This window comes from Nycticebus coucang, chromosome 15 (assembly GCF_027406575.1).
Source record: "Nycticebus coucang isolate mNycCou1 chromosome 15, mNycCou1.pri, whole genome shotgun sequence".
Lineage (NCBI taxonomy): Eukaryota > Metazoa > Chordata > Mammalia > Primates > Lorisidae > Nycticebus > Nycticebus coucang.
In genome coordinates this window covers 16,275,350-16,292,497 of record NC_069794.1, presented here as the reverse complement: position 1 = coordinate 16,292,497, position 17,148 = coordinate 16,275,350, and the positions used below count along the sequence as shown (strand labels likewise).

Here is a 17,148-nt window from a genome sequence, read left to right as displayed (position 1 = left end):
CTTTCAGGGTCTGCTTCCTCCTCCTCACACAAGACAGTGGGAAATTCCAAAACTCAGAAAGGGGATAATGGTTCAAGGCTAACCTAACCAGACAAGAACAAAAAAGGACCTTCTTCTATGATCTGACCAAATGCACCTCATGAGTATTCAACCAGGGGGGTTGGGCCAAACTCCCACCTTTAGCAAAAGGACATCGCTGCCTTGCTGTGTCTCCTGTGTGGGGGGGAGTCTACACCAGGGCATGGTAAAGTATCCTGTATCCTCTGGCCACAATGCCTACCGAACACCACCTCTCAAGACAACCAAGACCACGAGAATTCCCACCTTTAATTACTTACGTATTCTAAAGCTGAATTCTTAGAAGTTAGTTCTTTAAACTCCTTCATAAACATCTCCTTGACCTTTTCCATTTCATCGAACAGTTTCTCCTTTTCTTCTTCTTTCCATCTATCAAATAACTTCAGAAAGTCTTCCTCTTTTGTTTTCTGCATTTCATATTCCTGTAATTATTTTAATACATGGCTTTAAAAATTCTGGTATGAGGCAAATATGCAATATGTAAAATAAATGATCACAGGTTCACCTCAAATGTGTTGGCCAGCATTGCTTATGTGAGTTTGGCTTATAATAAATAATACTTCCTATAATGACAGATCTGTGCACCATGATTTTTTTAAACTAAAGGCAGCACACACCATCCTCCTGTTCTTACATCCCTTAAAACAATAAACACAGAGGCCGTAGGTCTCCAGCTTCTGTCTTCTGTGAACTTGTATAGAAGTCATACATTAGTACGTGAAATACAAACTACTCTCTTGGGTACAGTAACCCCATCCCACCTAAAAAGACTAGGCTTAGCTTTATGGGCACCAGATTCAAGGCCTAGTCACCCAGCACTTGATTTCACATTGACAAGACTTTGTTAATCTAAATTGAGGACTTGACAACACTATGAACCGACTATATCTAACAAACATACACAGAACACTGTAGCCCCAAACATCAGCATGTGCATTTTTCTTAAATGCCCATGGAACACTCACCCGGAAAGACCAAATATTAGTCCATAAAGTGTTCCTAATATTTAAAAAGATTAAAAGCATGCAAGGAATCTTCTCTGATCTCCATAGAATAAATGGAGAAATCAATAACAGAAAGAAAACTGAAAAACTGGTAAATACATGGAAATTAGTGAGAAAGTCTCACTAAAGAAATTAGAAAATACTTTGAGATGAATAAAAATGAAAATACAATATACTAAAATGTATGGGATGCAGCAAAATCAGTGCTCATAGAGAAACATACAGCTATTAAAGGCTACACTTAAAAAGAAGAAAAGATCTTAAATCAGCAATCTAACTTTATATCTTGGGAAACAAAACGAAGATGAACAAACCAAACCCAAAGCCAGCAGATGGAAGGAAGTAATGAAGATGAGAGCAAAGATGAATTAGAAAACAGAAAAGCAGAAAGAGGGAATCAATGAAACCACAAGTTATAACTTTGCAAAGATCAACAAAACTGACAAACTGTTAGCTACTCTGAGAAGTCAAAGTGAGGACATTACTATTGACCACAGAGAAATTAAAATGATTGTAAGAGAATATAATGAACTTGTACAACAAGTTAGATAATCAGGACAAAATCGACAAATTCCTAGAAACACAAAAATTACCAAAGCTGACTCAAGAAGAAAAAGAAAATCTCAACACATTTTCAACAAGTAAAGAGATAAACTCAGAAATCACAAACTTCCCAAAATAGAAAAGTTCAGGACCTATTTGCTTTACTGGCAAAATTTAACAGATGTTTAAAGAAACTCACATAGAAAGAATCTATAAAAAAAAAAACTATTAAAGTGATAAACATTCAGCAAATCAACATCCAAAAACTAGTTCTTTCTGCATACCACCAATGATCAATCCAATGAATAACCCAAAAAGGAAATTAGGAAAAGAATTCCTTTTCCAATAGTATCCCAAAGAATAAAATACCTAGGAATGAATTTAACCTAAAGGGTGAAAGATTCAAATACTGAAAACTATAAAACATTGTTAGAAAAATTAAAGAACACCTACATAAATGGAAAGACATCCCATGTTTATGTATTGGAAGACTTAATATTGTTAAGATGGCAATACTCTCCAAATCAATGAGCAGATTCAATGTAATCCCATTCCAATAGCCTTCTTTGCAGACACGGAAAAGCCAGTCATCAAAATACAGAACTGCAAGGGGCCCCAAATAACCAAAACAATATTGGAAAAGAATAAAGTTGGAAGACACATACTTCTTAATTTCAAAGCCACTACAAAGCCAAAGTAATCAAAATAATGTGGAATTAACATCCAGAAATAAATCCAAACATCTATGGTCAATTGATTTTCAATAAGGGTACCTAGAACATTCAATGGGGGAAAAATTAGTGTCTTCAATAAACAGTGCTGGGACAATTAGGTAACTACACGCAAAAGAATAAAGATGGACCAGTAGCTCCGTCCCTCGATATGCAAAAACGGACTCAAAATGCATCAATAATCTAAACATATGAGCAAAAGCTATGACACTAGCAGATTATATTAAGAATTCTTGGGCGGCGCCTGTGGCTCAAGGAGTAGGGCGCGGGTCCCATATGCTGGAGGTGGCGGGTTCAAACACAGCCCTGGCCAAAAACCACACAAAAAGAAAAGAATTCTTACAACTCAAGAACGAATAAACAACCCAATTAAAAAATGGACAAAAGACTCAAATATACGTTCCTCTAAATAAGACACAGAAATGTGGTGATGGGCATATATGCAAAAGTCCCAATGTAAGCATTATGCAAGGTATCCATGTAACAAAAATATTTGCACTCCCTTAATATTTTGAAATTAAAAAAAAAAAATTTAAATGGGGGGCTGGGCATGGTGGCTCACAACTGTAATACCAGCACTTGGGAGGCCAAGGCAGGTAGATTGCCTGAGCTCACAGGTTTGAGACCAGCCTGAGCCAGAGCGAGACCTCGTCTCTAAAAATAGCTGGGTGTCATGTCGGGCACATGTAGTCCCTGCTACTTGGGAGACTGAGGCAAGAGAATTGCTTAAAAAAAAAAAAAAAGAGAATCACTTAAGCCCAGGAGTTTGAGGTTGCTGTGAGCTATGATGCCATGGTACTCTACCAAGGGCGACAAAGTGAGACTCTGTCTCAAAAAAAAAAAAAAGTTTTTTTTTAAATGAATACATAAAAATGTTAGCAAAAACAAACAAACAAAAGACATAGGAATGAACAACAGCACATGAAGAGATGTTCAACATCAAGGTTATTAACAAAGTGTAAATCAAAACTCCAATGAGATACCACTTCACACCTTTAAGAAAACAAACTGCCAGGCAGCGTGGCTCACACCTGTAATCCAAGTACTCTGGGAGGCCAAGGCCAGTAGATCCTCTGAGCTCACAAGTTTGAAACTAGCCTGAGCTAAAGGGAGACCCCCACCTCTAAAAATAGCCGGGCATTGTGGTGGGCACCTATAGTCCCAGCTACTCAGGAGGCTGAGGCAAGAGAATCAGGAGTCTGAGGTTGCTGTGAGCTATGAAGCCACAGCACTTTACTGGGGGCAACAAAGTGAGACTCTGTTTCACGCAAAAAAAAAAACAAACAAACCTGTTAAGTGTTAGCAAATATGAACATTATTGGAAATATAAAATGCTGCAGCTAATGTGGAAAACAGTTTGGTGTTTCTTCAAAAAGTTAAACATGGGATTACCACATGACCTAGCAGTTCCACTCCCAAATATATATACATGTAGTCAAGAAAAATGTCCACATAGAAACTTGCACACAAATGTTTGCAGCAGCATTGTTCATCACAGCCAAAAAGGTAGACCCAAAGTCAGTGAGACGACTGGATAAACAAATTATTGTCTAGACATATGCACAATGGAACATGTATTCCTCAGCAATAGAACAGAATGAAATACCGATACACCTACAACTTAGATGAACCTCGACAACATGATAGTAAGTGAAAGAAACCTGCCGTGAAAGGTCACACGTTATGTTATTTTGTGAGTGTGATACATTCAGAATAGGTAAATTCAGAGACAAAAAGATTAGGGGTCACCAGAGGACAGGGATAGTGGGAGTGACTGGGTATAATTTTTCTGAGAGTTGGTGGTTGCGTGACATTGCGAATATACTAAATGCTACTGAATTATACACTGTCAAATGGTTAACTGTGTCTCAAAGACATAGTAGTATGCCCATGTTCATAGCAGCATCACTCACAATGGCTAAGAAGTGGAAACAACTCATGGGTACAACAGCAAATGAATGGATAAACAAAATATGGTACACATGTGCAATGAAACAATATTCAGTCTGAAGGGCAAGGAAATCCTGACACAGGCTATGACAAAGAGAAACCTTGAGGACATTATACTAAGTGAAACAAGCCAGTGACAGATGGATCAAGTCAAATGATCTGCTATTCCCTCTACAAAGTTAACCTTCTTGTCCCCACGGGGGAAACAAGGAAGACTGGGTATGCTATCCCTTCAGCAGGGACGAGGAAAGTAATGCTCTTTGATGGTCTTAGTCTTTGCATTGAGTGTACGGAAGTTAATCTTACTGGATTAGCTATGGCGTACTTGGTACCCACAGCATAGCACAGTGACCACAGTGACCCATAGCAGTCAGAACTAACAGCACGGCCTTCTTTCCCCCTGAGGTCCTTCATTACCCCTGAGTAACTAACTCTGAGCAAGATGCTCCAGGCATCTAACCTGTGGGTCAGATGAGAAGGAAGAAAACAGAGCAGATCTGAGGCACGAGAGGGATGTGGCAGCCAATATGGAGGAGGAAGGCCCAGAACTGAGCAGCACAGGCAGCCTCACAGGGCCGTCAGGAGCAGCCCTTAGCAGACAGCCAGCAAGAAGGTGTGGACCTCAATCCTGCACCTGCAAGGAACTGAATTCTGTCAACAGCCAAATAAGCCAGAAATATCCTCTCTTAGGGCCTCCAGTAAGGAACACGGCCCTCTTAACTCTGTGATTTTAGCCCAGCGAGATGCGGGTCAGACTTCTGACTCATGGAAATGCAAAGTAAGGAAATAGATATGGATTACTTTAAGCAAATGGAGGAAAATGCATAAAGTTGTACATTATGAGAATTTCACCTCAATTAAAAAAAAACACCTCCACAAAAAGAGAGACCAATATTTCCAGTGATATGCTTTGTAGTAAGACACTAAAGAGTACCCTGGAATAGAAAATACAATTGCATTTTATTGAGTTGCACAAACTCCTACGTGTCATCCGTTTATTAGAGTCAGTGGCACAACTGAATGACATACAGCCCACTGTGATTTAAAGCACCATCATTTCCAAATGTCTCCGCCTACCTTGGACAGTCTGACTGCATGGGCGTGCTGGGCCGCCTCTAACTGGGACTGGGTGACCTGCAGCTGCTCCTTCAGCAAGTCAATCTCATTCTGGAGCTTGTCAGTCTGCGCCTTTTTCTTATACTCTGCTGCAACAGAAAATCTCAGTGAGACACCCACTCTTTAAGAAAAGCAGAGGAAAACTTACGGGGTACAATCCTATTGGCAAGACAAAGGAAACTGCTCTTACTTGACGTATTATTACTTCGTCATGCCACATGAGCCAATTTTTGCTCTTTGGTGTTTATTTGAAGCGCTTTGTATTTTGGAGCACTGAATTATTTTTAGCAGATTCTTTCAGCCTCTGTGCTGAGGTTGAATTATCCTAGAGGGACCGTGTGAGAGCCCTGTTCAGGGAGCAATAATGGTGACAAGGAATAATCCTGCCTGCTCTAACCCAGTGGTACCCGGGGCTCTTCTTAGAGATGCCTGTCTCAATCAGAGGAGGGAAGCAACGGCTTCCACTGCAGGAAACGCCATGCTCACAACGCTATGGGCACCATCCTTCTGGCCCCCACCGAACATTCCTGAGGACCCCCAAGGCTGCCAGGCTGGCACTGGCATTCCAAATGCAAACTCGGGCCATAGTCTATCAACTGGGGCAAAAGCGAAGTACCGAAAAGTTGTAAAAGGAAGCAACAAGTGAAGGGAAGAATACTTATGCACATGTACTTACATGCAGATGTACACATGACTGAATGGGTATACATGTGTCTGTGAGTGCAGACATGAAAGGGATGAAAACCAAAGTAGAAAGTCAGAATCGCAAAGATGACCTGAAGAAATAATACTCATTTCAGAGTCTGAAACCGTCTCTGGAATGAGTATGAGATAGAGCAAGATACTGAAACAGAAGAGAAAGAAGGTCAGTTTCATGCTGAAGAATGACAGATCAATTAAAATATTTCATCTGTTCAACTTTTCCAATAGACTGCCAAATTTTGTCAGTGGTCCAAGGCTTATAAATGGAATTTTATCCCATTTACTTTGTTTCTACAAACCTTAGCTATTCTTTAAGTAAAGCTATTTACCTGAAATGGGCAGGAATGGAAACAGACTGGCTCAAAATGGAAGGGAATGCAGGCATTTTCTAACAAGCTAAGTCACATGTCCAGATATTGCAAACATTCCAGATCAGAATGAGAAACTTCTGGGTGTTACTGTGGCAATCCGCAGAAAGCTTTGATTTGCTAGTGGAGAAAGACACTTTACATTCTTTGCTTTGGGGAAATAGTAAGCTACAGAGCCCCCTTCCCTCTTTTCTGCCTTCATCTCTCCTTCTATATTTTGGTTCCTAACAGACCCCAAACACATCTTAGTATCTCCCATGTCAAACAAAACAAAATTTTTCCCATGTTTCTGTCCAGATGATAATGGCTTGTGTCTCTGCTCTCCTTCCCAGCAAATGTTACTGAAATCGATGTCTGGATCCCATAGGCCCAGTCCCTCTTGAATCTCAGTGTGGCTCACTAAAATCAGGCTTCTGTCCCCTGCATTGAGCGTCAGTGTCAAGATCACCAACAGTTGTCTTTACAACACCAGTCAATTCTCAGTCTTCATCTTAATCTGTGAACATTAAATGTTCTGAACCCAGAACATTTAATATAACTGATCACTGCCTCCTTTTTAAAATCCTTTCCCAGTGTTTCCATGACAACACTCTCCCTAGGTTTCCCTCCTGCCTTGTCAGAGGCTATGGCTCACTCTTCACCGCTGCTCTTCCTGAGCTCCTGGTGTTGCAAGAGCCTCGGCCTGGCCTCACCATCTTCTCTTCTCTGTTGAGGTGATCTCGGCCAGCCCAGCTCTACCCGAATGTGCCTTGGATTTTGAGCTGCAGCCTGCTAGTGCCCACATTTGCACACCTATTTTACGTATGATGTCAACCTACTCATGGCATTCTCCATTCTTCTGCCTTCAAATGCTTCCCACCCCAGGAGACATAGCCACCATGCACCCACCCATGGAGAACAGAAACCTAGCACTGTCTGTGCGTCTCTCTCACTGTCACGCTGAGTCACACCTCCATGGGCTCTGGGCCCACACCCATCCTTTCCATCTTCACCTCCCACCTGCTCTGGACCACTGGAGTCCTGGCTACCAACTCCCTTACCTGCAGCCTCCTCACCACTCCTCCTATTTCCACTATCACCTATAGTCTAGTATCCACCCTCAGCCGGGGGTGTCATTTTAAGGTCCATATTAGATCATGTCACCCTACCTAAAATCCTCCAAGAGCCTCCCATTCCATGCACATTCCAGCCCATGGCCCTCACGGCCTCCATGAGCAGGTCCCACCTCTCCAGCCTTACCACATACCATGGCCTTGCTCAACACTGCACTAACCTCCTCTTTGTTCCTCAAACACACAGCCCTGGTGTCCCCTCACACCACTTACAACTGGCAGTCCCTTGGCTTGGGATACTCTTTTCCCAGATTTTCACCAGACAGGAACCTTCTGATCATTCTGGTCTTAGAATAGATATTGCCTCTTGGGTGAGGCCTTACAGTAGACCCACCCTCTACCCTGTTCTTCTGCAACATGATTTTCATCACACTTGTGACTATTAAGAAGGACTCATTTGTTTCCTTAAATGTGTCTCCTTGCCCCACCACCACAATTAGAATGCAAGACTAGGGAGAACAGAACTCCTGTTTTTGCTAACAGCACACAGTAGGTGCTTGATATTCACCTAATGAATGAACAAAAAGTATGATGCTTTCTTTCCAAAGAATTGAGAAATGGATTGGACCGTGTCTCACTGTAAAAAGGAAAAAGGGATTGAGTGGTGCCTGTGGCTCAGTGAGTAGGACACCGGCCCCATATACCAAGGGTTGCAGGTTCAAACCCTGCCCCAAACTGCAACAAAAAAAAATAGCCGGGTGGCTATATTTGGGGGGGGGGGGGAGCAAGGAGACACATTTAAGGAAACAAATGAGTTGTGGCGGGAGCCTGTAGTCCCAGCTACTCTGGAGACTGAGGCAAGAGAATCGGCTAAGCCCAGGAGTTGGAGGTTGCTGTGAACTGTGACGACACAGCACTCTACCGAGGGCGATAAAGTGAGACTCTGTCTTAAAAAAAAGGAAAAAGGGATCAGAAAGATAATAGCTCCAAAACAGAGCCTTTTACTTACCAAAGTGAGAATCTTCAGGGTGGCGCCGCTGAATGTGACTTTGTAGGAAAGCTTGGTTCATAAAGGCCTTGTCACAGAAATGGCACTAAAAAGGAGAGTGCAGCAAATCCAAGTGTCTGCAAGAAGAATCTTTCTACCCAATTTTAATTAAAATTCAGGTACCTGAGGTACTACTTCTTTGAGGCCTTCTCCCCCAAATACACCATCCTGGCAAGAGAAACTGAGAGCATGACTAAAAAGAGAAATATAAAACCAGGGCATTCTCCCCAAACAGGACACAAGGCAGTGAAGACCATCTCATGACAGTTAAAGTAGCCCCTCTAGTGCATTCTGCTAGACTGGTGGCTCTCACCGTGTCACCAAGAACTTGTCCATGACACTCTAGCCATGCTATCCTTCTTTCTGTCCCTGAAGCATGCCAACCACAGAGTGTTTGCATTCACTGTTCCCCCTCCCTGACTTTGCACAGACCCTCTCCCCATGGCTGGTGCTTTCCTGACATTCAAAATGTTGTTTGTGAAATGGTTGGGTACAGTGGCTCACACCTGTAATCTTAGCACTCTGGGAAGCTAAGGCAGAAGGAGGATTCCCTTGAACTCAGGAGTTCAAGATCAGCCCGAGTAAGAGCAAGACCCCATCTCTACTAAAAATAGAAAAACTAGCTGGGAGTTATCTGTAGCCCCAGCTACTCAGGAGGCTGAGGCAAGAGGATCACTTGAGCCCAAAAGTTTGAAGTTGCCGTGAGCTATGAAACTATGGCACTCTACCTTGGGCACAGAGTGAGATTCTGCCTCAAACAAAAAAGTTGTTCATGGAACACCTTCTTTACTGGGGATGATGATGTATCCTAAATTAAGTCTTCCCTGAAGATTCTCCTGCCAGTCACTGTCATGTCACATTGTCTTATTTTCACCATTGTACGTCTTACTAGTTAGTATTTTCACATGTTTTTTTATTTCATTGGTCACCTTTGAGGTACTACTTCCATTGGTCATTGGTGACTGTACTGATTATTCAGCAATGAGTTATGTAGTACTTTTCCTAGGATGAGTTCATGAACTTAACTGTCAGACCACGTATGACAACAGTTCTGATGGGCATTCCAGAAAAAGAGTTCCAGTCAGACACAGTATTTCATGCCTGTAATCCTAGCAGTCTGGGAGGCCAAGGCAGGTGAATTGCCTGAGTTCAGAAGTTACAGATCAGCCTGAGCAAGAGCAAGACCCTGTCTCTACTAAAAATAGAAAAACTAGCTGGGCATGGTGGCAGGTGCCTGTAGTCCCAGCTACTCGGGAGGCTGAGGCAACAGGATTGCTTGAACCTAAGAGTTTGAGGTTGCTGTGAGCTGTGATGACACCGGGCACTCTACCCAGCACAACAGACTAAGACTCTGTCTCAAACAAACAAACAAACACAAACAAACAATAAAGCCCAACTTCTGCAATAGTTATGTCTCTTAACTCTTTTTTAATTTATAGGTTTTCCCTCCGCCTCTTTTTTAACTTGCTGTCCTTATACAGAAGGGACCAAAGCCTGTCGTACAGAGTTTCTCTCTGTGGATTTTGCAGTTTTCATCTCTGCTATGCCATTTAGCATGGTCTTTGTTCACTGTACTGCCTTAATCTTAACCAGTCTAGCTGCATCCAGACTTCAGTCTTCGGTTTCTAAAATCAACATTCTGGCATATTTCTTAGCAAATGCATTTCGGAGAATCCTTAAAGCATTTCTTATATGCAGGACAACTGCTCTGATTCACCCAGAGGATGTCAGTGACTCCCTACACTGACTCCAGGGCTGTGCACAGCACCACAAAGGAGAGGAAGAGGAAGCTCAGCTTTCCTCACTCTCCAGCCCCACCTCAACATACACATGGGGCCAGAAGGAGCCCTAACAACATGCTCCATTTGATACTGGCTCTTCCCAACCTCCAATTCCCTCAGCTACAGCAAACAGGAACTTGGGATATCCAGCCATGGAGCTATGGTACTGCTACTCTCTCAGTAGCACTCTGGGAGGCTGAGGTGGGTGGATTGCTTGAGCTCAGGAATAAAGACCAGCCTGAACAAGAGCAAGACCCCATCTCTACCAAAAATAGAAAAACTAGCTGGGAGTGGTGGTGGGTCCTGTATTCCAGCTACTCAGGAGACTGAGGCAAGAGGAATTCTTGAGCCCAAGAGACTGAGGTTGCTGTGAGCTATGAGGACACCAAAGCACTTTACCCAAGGCAATAGAGTGAGAACTCTGTCTCAAATAAATAAATAAAAAGTTCATAAACATAAAGAGGGAGTACACAGTGATTTCCTCTGGGAATGGAAGGAGAGAAATTATTTCTAAAACTTTTTAAATATTGCATAACTTTCCTAAGAAGAGTGATGAAAATACAGTGTAATACTAACATAAGTTAAACCTAGGAGGTAGGTATACAGTATCTCTTACATTAGTTTATGCCCCTTTTCACATTTATAATATTCCATTATTAGCTTTTATTTAAAAATGAATGAGGTTTTTCTTTTAAAAGCTCCCACATGTCAAAATTCACTATATAGCTGTTTCAATTTTTTCTGTATGTTTTAAATTTCTAATAAGAAAATGTTGAAGGAAAATACCCTATACGCTAACCCCTTACACATTTAAGGCACACATATAACACACACATCCGTAACAATGAAAGAGAAAGACTTTAAGAAGCCGACATCTTTTTTTCAGTCTCAGCTACCTGATTCTTGGGATTTCTTGAAGCAAAGGGGAATGGAGACAAAGAGAAGTGAGATGAGAATGAAATCACGATTTCTAAAAGGTAAAATTGGTAACACAGTGGGCCCCATCAGTGTGCAATGACCAAGTCCAGGGTTTTGATTTTCTGTTTAGGGGGAGAAATAAAAACTGAGATAATGGCCATAATATCACATTAATTTTGTATTAAGTCAGTTTTGGTATCTGTCATGCCATAAAACACTTCTTCCCTCATTCCCAGGTTTTAGCTATAACATTTAACAACTGGCTACATGCCAAGCACTGTTTCTGAAGCATGCACTAACTCATTCAATCCCCACCAAAAGCTGCCATGAAGGTACAATTATTTAAATTCTACAGAGTAGAAACTGAGGCACAGAAAGGTCCAACAACCTGCCAAGGTCTAGCAGTTGAAAAAGTAGTAAGGATGAGATCTGAACCTACTTTTTCATAACCTTTCCCTGCCTAGGCAGAAGCACACGAGCCAACACTGGTACCTGGAAGAGCACTCCCTCACTTCCAGGTTCACAGGACAGCCATCTACCAGTCAAGCCAGAACAAAAACAGGTCACGGATGGAACATGGCCCTCAGTAAATAAGCAATTCACACTGTCTTTCAAACACCTGATAGTCTCTTTTTAAGTTAAGGAATAAATGCTCTAAAAGTGGGCACAAAGACCCTCAAAAAATCTACCTGGTGCCAAGTTTCCTCCCGGGGCCCCAGCTTGCAGTATTTGTATGTGGACAGCCCCCTTTACCAAACTTTTTCCTGCAAAACATGGTTTCTTGAGTGTGACTGCTACTATCAGAAAGGTGTGGCCTGCCTCTTAACAGCAGGGATTCCTCACTCCTGAATCAGAATCTCTGAAGTCGGGGCCCTGGTAGGCAAGTAGAAGACGCTCTGGGGAAGACAGAAGTATGATGGATTGCTGAGTATTTAGCCACCAAACACATCTTCCAGTAAAGCTAAATACCATACAGGCCAAACAAAAATGGTCTGCAGACCAAATTCAGCCTATTGGGTGCCACTGTGCAACCCCTGCTTTGAAAGGTCATAATTTCTACTATGTATTTCTATTAAAAGGTCACTATTTCTACTCAAAAATAGTAAGAAAAACATACTTATTTACTCCTAATTAAAATTGGAGTAGCTAAAATGGAATTGAGAAAAATAAAAAAAAATTAAAAAAATAAAAATGGAATTCTGAGAGCAAACCTAACAGGTAAGCTTCTACTAGTGTCCCCATTTTCCTCATGAGGAAACTGAGGTTTAGAAGTTAAATGGCTTGCTCAGTGGGAAAGCCAGGATCCAAACCCAGGCAGTCAAACTCTGGAATTGTTACCCTAAAGCAGTCACCACTCTAAGATTCAATGGAAATGCAATGACAAGTCACTTAACAGAGAACAGAGTGTAGCTGTATTACACTAAGTAGGAAACGGTGGGGTAGCCACACTTGTCAGTTTGAGGTCACACTCTGAGTGTGACACACAGTCAACACTGTCATTTGCAGTCCATGGAGTTGTCAGGAGTTGGCAAGTGTCACTCACTTTGATAAAGTTGAGTCCTTACCTCTTTATCCTTACACAGCATTCACATTTGAAATCTTCACTTACTAACAGCTATTTCTATGGTAATCAAAGGAATAAAAAAAATTAAATATAAAATTTGTATATGCTAGAGGTTTTAATCTTTCACTAGATGACTACCAAAGCGAGAGTACAATTAACATTTTTAAAATGTCTAAACAGAATCCATTCTATTCATTGTATAAGAGAAGAAAGCCAATTTTAAAACTGCATTTACGAATCAAATAGGCAGTAAGTAACATCAAATATCAGTTGAAGATAATACCTCAAGGTTGTCTATCAAAGGCCAAGCATTAAGCCCTTCTAACACTGTTCTTTCCCAGCTGTTCACCTATCTCACATACACTTTCAGCACTCCTGCTGGGTCAGTCCTAAGCAAGCTAACTACACCATTTTCTTTGCCCTAAACCCAGTTCTCCAGCGATCAGGCATGCTTCTGTGCCACTATTCCTAAATCCACTGAGGTCTTCTTTTTTTTTAATTTTAATTTTTACTTTTACTTTTACTCTGTTGCCCAGATAGAGTGCTGTAGCGACCTAGCTCACAGCAACCTCAAACTCTTAGGCTCAAGCCATCCTCTGGCCTCAGGCTCCCCAGTAGCTGAGACTACAGGTGCTGGCCACAATGTCCAGCTATTTTTTTTTTTTTTTTAGTAGGATGGGGGAAGGAGGAGGCTGTGGTGTCCTCTCTTAGGAGGCTGGTCTGGAACTCCTAAAGTCAAGCGATCCACCTGCCTTAGCCTCCCAGAGAGTCGGGATTGTAAGTGTGAGCCACCACAACTGGCCCACGGAGGCCTTTTAAACCATATTTAGCCAAAATGACTAGAAAGCATGGTGTGAAACTAATCTCACCAATTCATTGCTTACTTCAATATCTTTACCAACAATGTGTACACTTTTTGTACTGGCTCCAACTAATTGATGTAAAGGATATACATTGGTTTCTGTTATATTCAAAAAATTGCAATATTTATCTTAGGTTCAATGTCTAGTCCATAGGCGTTGGAGATTAAGACCAACAAAAATGTCTCATTCTTTAAATATCACTATGTAAGTGAATGTTCTGGTCCTTAGGAAATATACAAATTCAAATGTTTAGGAGGCTGAAATGGTTGAAATGAGTGAAATGGCTGAAAAGCAAACGTAATAAGTATACAGAGATAGAGGAAATGTGGCAAATGTTAATAATTGGTGAATGTGGGTGAAAGGTACATGAAAATTATTTGTACTCTTCTGGTAACTTTTCTAACAGTTTGAAAATATTCCAAAATCGTAAAAAATGAGAAAAGGCCCACAAATTCGAACATTCCAGATCATGTGGGGGCTGACCTCAACGGCAATTGGTACATGACATCGATTAGGAGGAGGAAAAGTTTCAACAACCAGTATTTAGAGGACTTCAATAAAATGCTGCTGACAACGTTAGTTGCTTAATTATTAATCCCCTGTTGGCTGCAGAAGGTACTGAACCATGTCGTTTGTTGGTTAGAATGGCTGTTTTTGCTTAAATACGCTGTGTCTTCTGATACACAGAAATCTTTAAGAAGAAAGAGTGGTGCTACAGGAAAGTCCTCTCAAATGGGAACTGTTATTGTTTAGTGGATTACGAATCATGCGCACAGCGCAGCGTCCCACCTGGTAATAGCTGGCTTTGGCCTCGATCATCAGCTGCTGGGTGGAGATCATCTTCTTCCTGCGTCTGCACTCCTCCTTGAGCAGTTTGAGCTCCCCCGCCTGCTTGGCGATCAGCTTCTTGCTCTGCTCGCCCTCCCCGCGGCTCAGGTGCAGTCGCTCCTCCAGGGCGTGCAGCTGCGCGGTGAGGAACTCCTGCGAATGCAGCAGGTACTCGATGGTGAGCTGCGCCAGGCGGATGAGCTTCAGCAGCACTGGGTCCACGCCGGACTGGCAGTGCGGGCACTTCTCATCCTCCAGCTTGCAGAAGGTGATGTTCATGATGTTCTCCTGCAGCGTCAGCACGTCCACTGCCCCGGCCACCTTGTCCACGTCGATGGCGCTCAGCCGCCTCCAGTCCACGCTCTCCAGCCGCGGCCGAAACTGGAAGAAAGGCATGGGGCCCGAAGCCGCGCTGGGGGGGATAAAGGCCATGGACGAGGCGCCGCCAGCGGCCACGGGGATGTCGGGACCCTCCGGGCAGCCGCCGAGCGGGTAGTAGACGTGCTTCTGGAAGGGCTGCGAGAGAAAGAGAGCGCGGCGGGAGGCGGGGGTGGGAGGAGGCCGGGCTGCGAGCTGGGGATGCCCTCGAGCCTGGGTGGGTCGTCCCCCGCCGCAGTCCAGCAACTCCGCGAAGGCAGCCCAGCCTCCCGCCTCTTACCATGCTTGCAAGCCAATCCGCCGCTCTGCTTGGACCGCAGAAGCGGGGCGGTCTAGTCTACCGGTCGGGTCCGCCTCGAAGGCCGCCGCCGCCACACCCCTCGGGAGCTGGATGAGGCCAGGTACCCGGCGGCGGCGGCGGCGGCGGCCTAAGGTCTGGGCGTCCAGGACGTTGCTATGGCAGCGCCCAGGTCCGAACCCAGCAAAGGGCACTCCGCGAGGTCAGCGTGCGCCCAGGGCCCTGCGGGACCAGAAGAGATCTCGTGGACGCGCCCGAGTGCGCACATCCCCCTGGGCCCTGGCTCCTGGCGGGACCACCCTACCCTCCCTGGCCTTTAGGGCTGGCCACTCTCTGTCCCTAAGGCAGGCGTGGTGAGCCACATCTCCCGGAACTTTCGGTCCTAGATACTATCCTCTGCTTATTCACTCCTGTCCACACCCTAGGTTTTAAAATTATAAATATATGTCCATCCTTAGTTCTTACATACATCTTCGAAAAGGTCAGGAGGTAAAGCCATATAAAATTAAATGGGATGGAGGGAGACTGGCTGCAAATGGACATGAGGAAAGTTCTGGAGTAATAGAAATGTTCTATGTTTCAACTGCGGTGTTGATTACCTGGGTATATACCATTTGTCAAAATTCATCGAATTGTACACTTAAAAATTAAGGGTTCATTTTGTGTATTATACCTCTAACACTTTTACAAAATTGAATTTGTAGTTAACCATATTCGACGGCAGGCTTTGTAAATTTCTTATATCCAAGACACTTTTTAAACGGCGCCCTTCTTCCTCTATGGGTTGGCAGCCTAAATACATTTTGATAAAAGTACAAACCAAAAACCACCCCCAAATGTACAGTACTTGTCTTTCAAAAAGAGTATATTCTCAGCATACTAAAGATGAAAACAGATGGGAACGGGGGAGGGGGATTTAATGACCAGCTTTACCATCATCAAGTGTTACAAGGCCACGATATTTACCTTACAAACTTGGCCGGGCGCTGCATTCTGTTTTCTGTAGAAGCTAAAATATTTTTAGCAGCAACTCGTAGACCTCAGGCCTCTCATTCTTGGGCCTTCTGGGGGTCACCAGTGGTTACCACAGAGATCTGTAAACTGAGGAAAAGCCAGACTTTCCTCAATCCACCGGGGAGTCCCGGCTTGGACCCACCATCAGGAAAATTGTTTTCTTTCCTAACAGTCAAACATATGAACAGAAGAAAGGAAAATAACAATTCAGAGTAACTGGAAGCAAAGTTCTAATATCAGATATTTTTAGCACTTTCCAGATACTGTGAACCAGAAACAAATCCACAGGAAAGTATCTAGGAAATAAAACATGCACTTCCTATGGCTTCTATAAATCAAACTTCCAAATAATTTTTAACGGGCCTTTAAATTAAAAAGAACTATTAACGATTCACTGAAGCCTAACATAAAAGTCCTAAAGACAGAGCTCTTTCAAAGACTGAGTCTTCTTCCATTTACTTGCTGCCTGATGTAGAGCAAATTATGTCGCCCCTAGGCCTGGGTTTCCCCCTCAGAACACTGACCTGGTAGGTCTGTGGACTCTGGGCTCCATCCACTGGGTTGCAGGGTCTGCAGGAGCAAGGGCCGTGGTCTCTCCTGCTCACCAATATATCCCCCAGTACCTATCACAGGACCGGCACAGAGAAAGCATTCAGAATTTGCCGAGTAACCACGTGAATAAAGAACCGTGGAATGAATTAGGCGTTTGGTTAAGGAAATGTCAGCTCCTGGCCCCTTATCCCTCCTATTTCGCTGTCTCTGGCCTGTTAGAAATCATTAACCTATGCTCTGGGCCAAGAGCTGAATGTGCAGCCGGCCTGCGTGTCCCCGCTGCGGTCCTGGGGAGGCGCACAGGCCGAGGCGCTCATCCCGGTTTGCCGCCACCACTAGCCGGGAAAGCCAAACTGTTGG

At 43.4% G+C, this 17,148-nt stretch overlaps 1 protein-coding gene across 4 annotated transcripts in view; it reads right to left on the bottom strand.

Annotated features, from left to right (window-relative positions):
- The window catches only part of DZIP1 (DAZ interacting zinc finger protein 1), a 56,745-nt gene that overhangs the window by 38,952 nt on the left and 645 nt on the right, over window positions 1-17,148 (bottom strand). For 2 of the 4 annotated variants that reach the window (XM_053563563.1, XM_053563561.1), the window contains exons 2-8: window positions 16,761-16,859; window positions 16,189-16,401; window positions 15,205-15,444; window positions 14,508-15,062; window positions 8,554-8,638; window positions 5,384-5,511; window positions 339-500 (exon numbers count right to left, since the gene is read on the bottom strand). In XM_053563563.1, coding sequence (XP_053419538.1) covers window positions 339-500; window positions 5,384-5,511; window positions 8,554-8,638; window positions 14,508-15,062; window positions 15,205-15,207 — 933 coding nt within the window. In that variant the 5' untranslated portion in view covers window positions 15,208-15,444; window positions 16,189-16,401; window positions 16,761-16,859. The remainder of the gene's footprint in view (window positions 1-338; window positions 501-5,383; window positions 5,512-8,553; window positions 8,639-14,507; window positions 15,063-15,204; window positions 15,445-16,188; window positions 16,402-16,760; window positions 16,860-17,148) is intronic. The other 2 variants (XM_053563562.1, XM_053563564.1) reach the window with 2 other exon arrangements.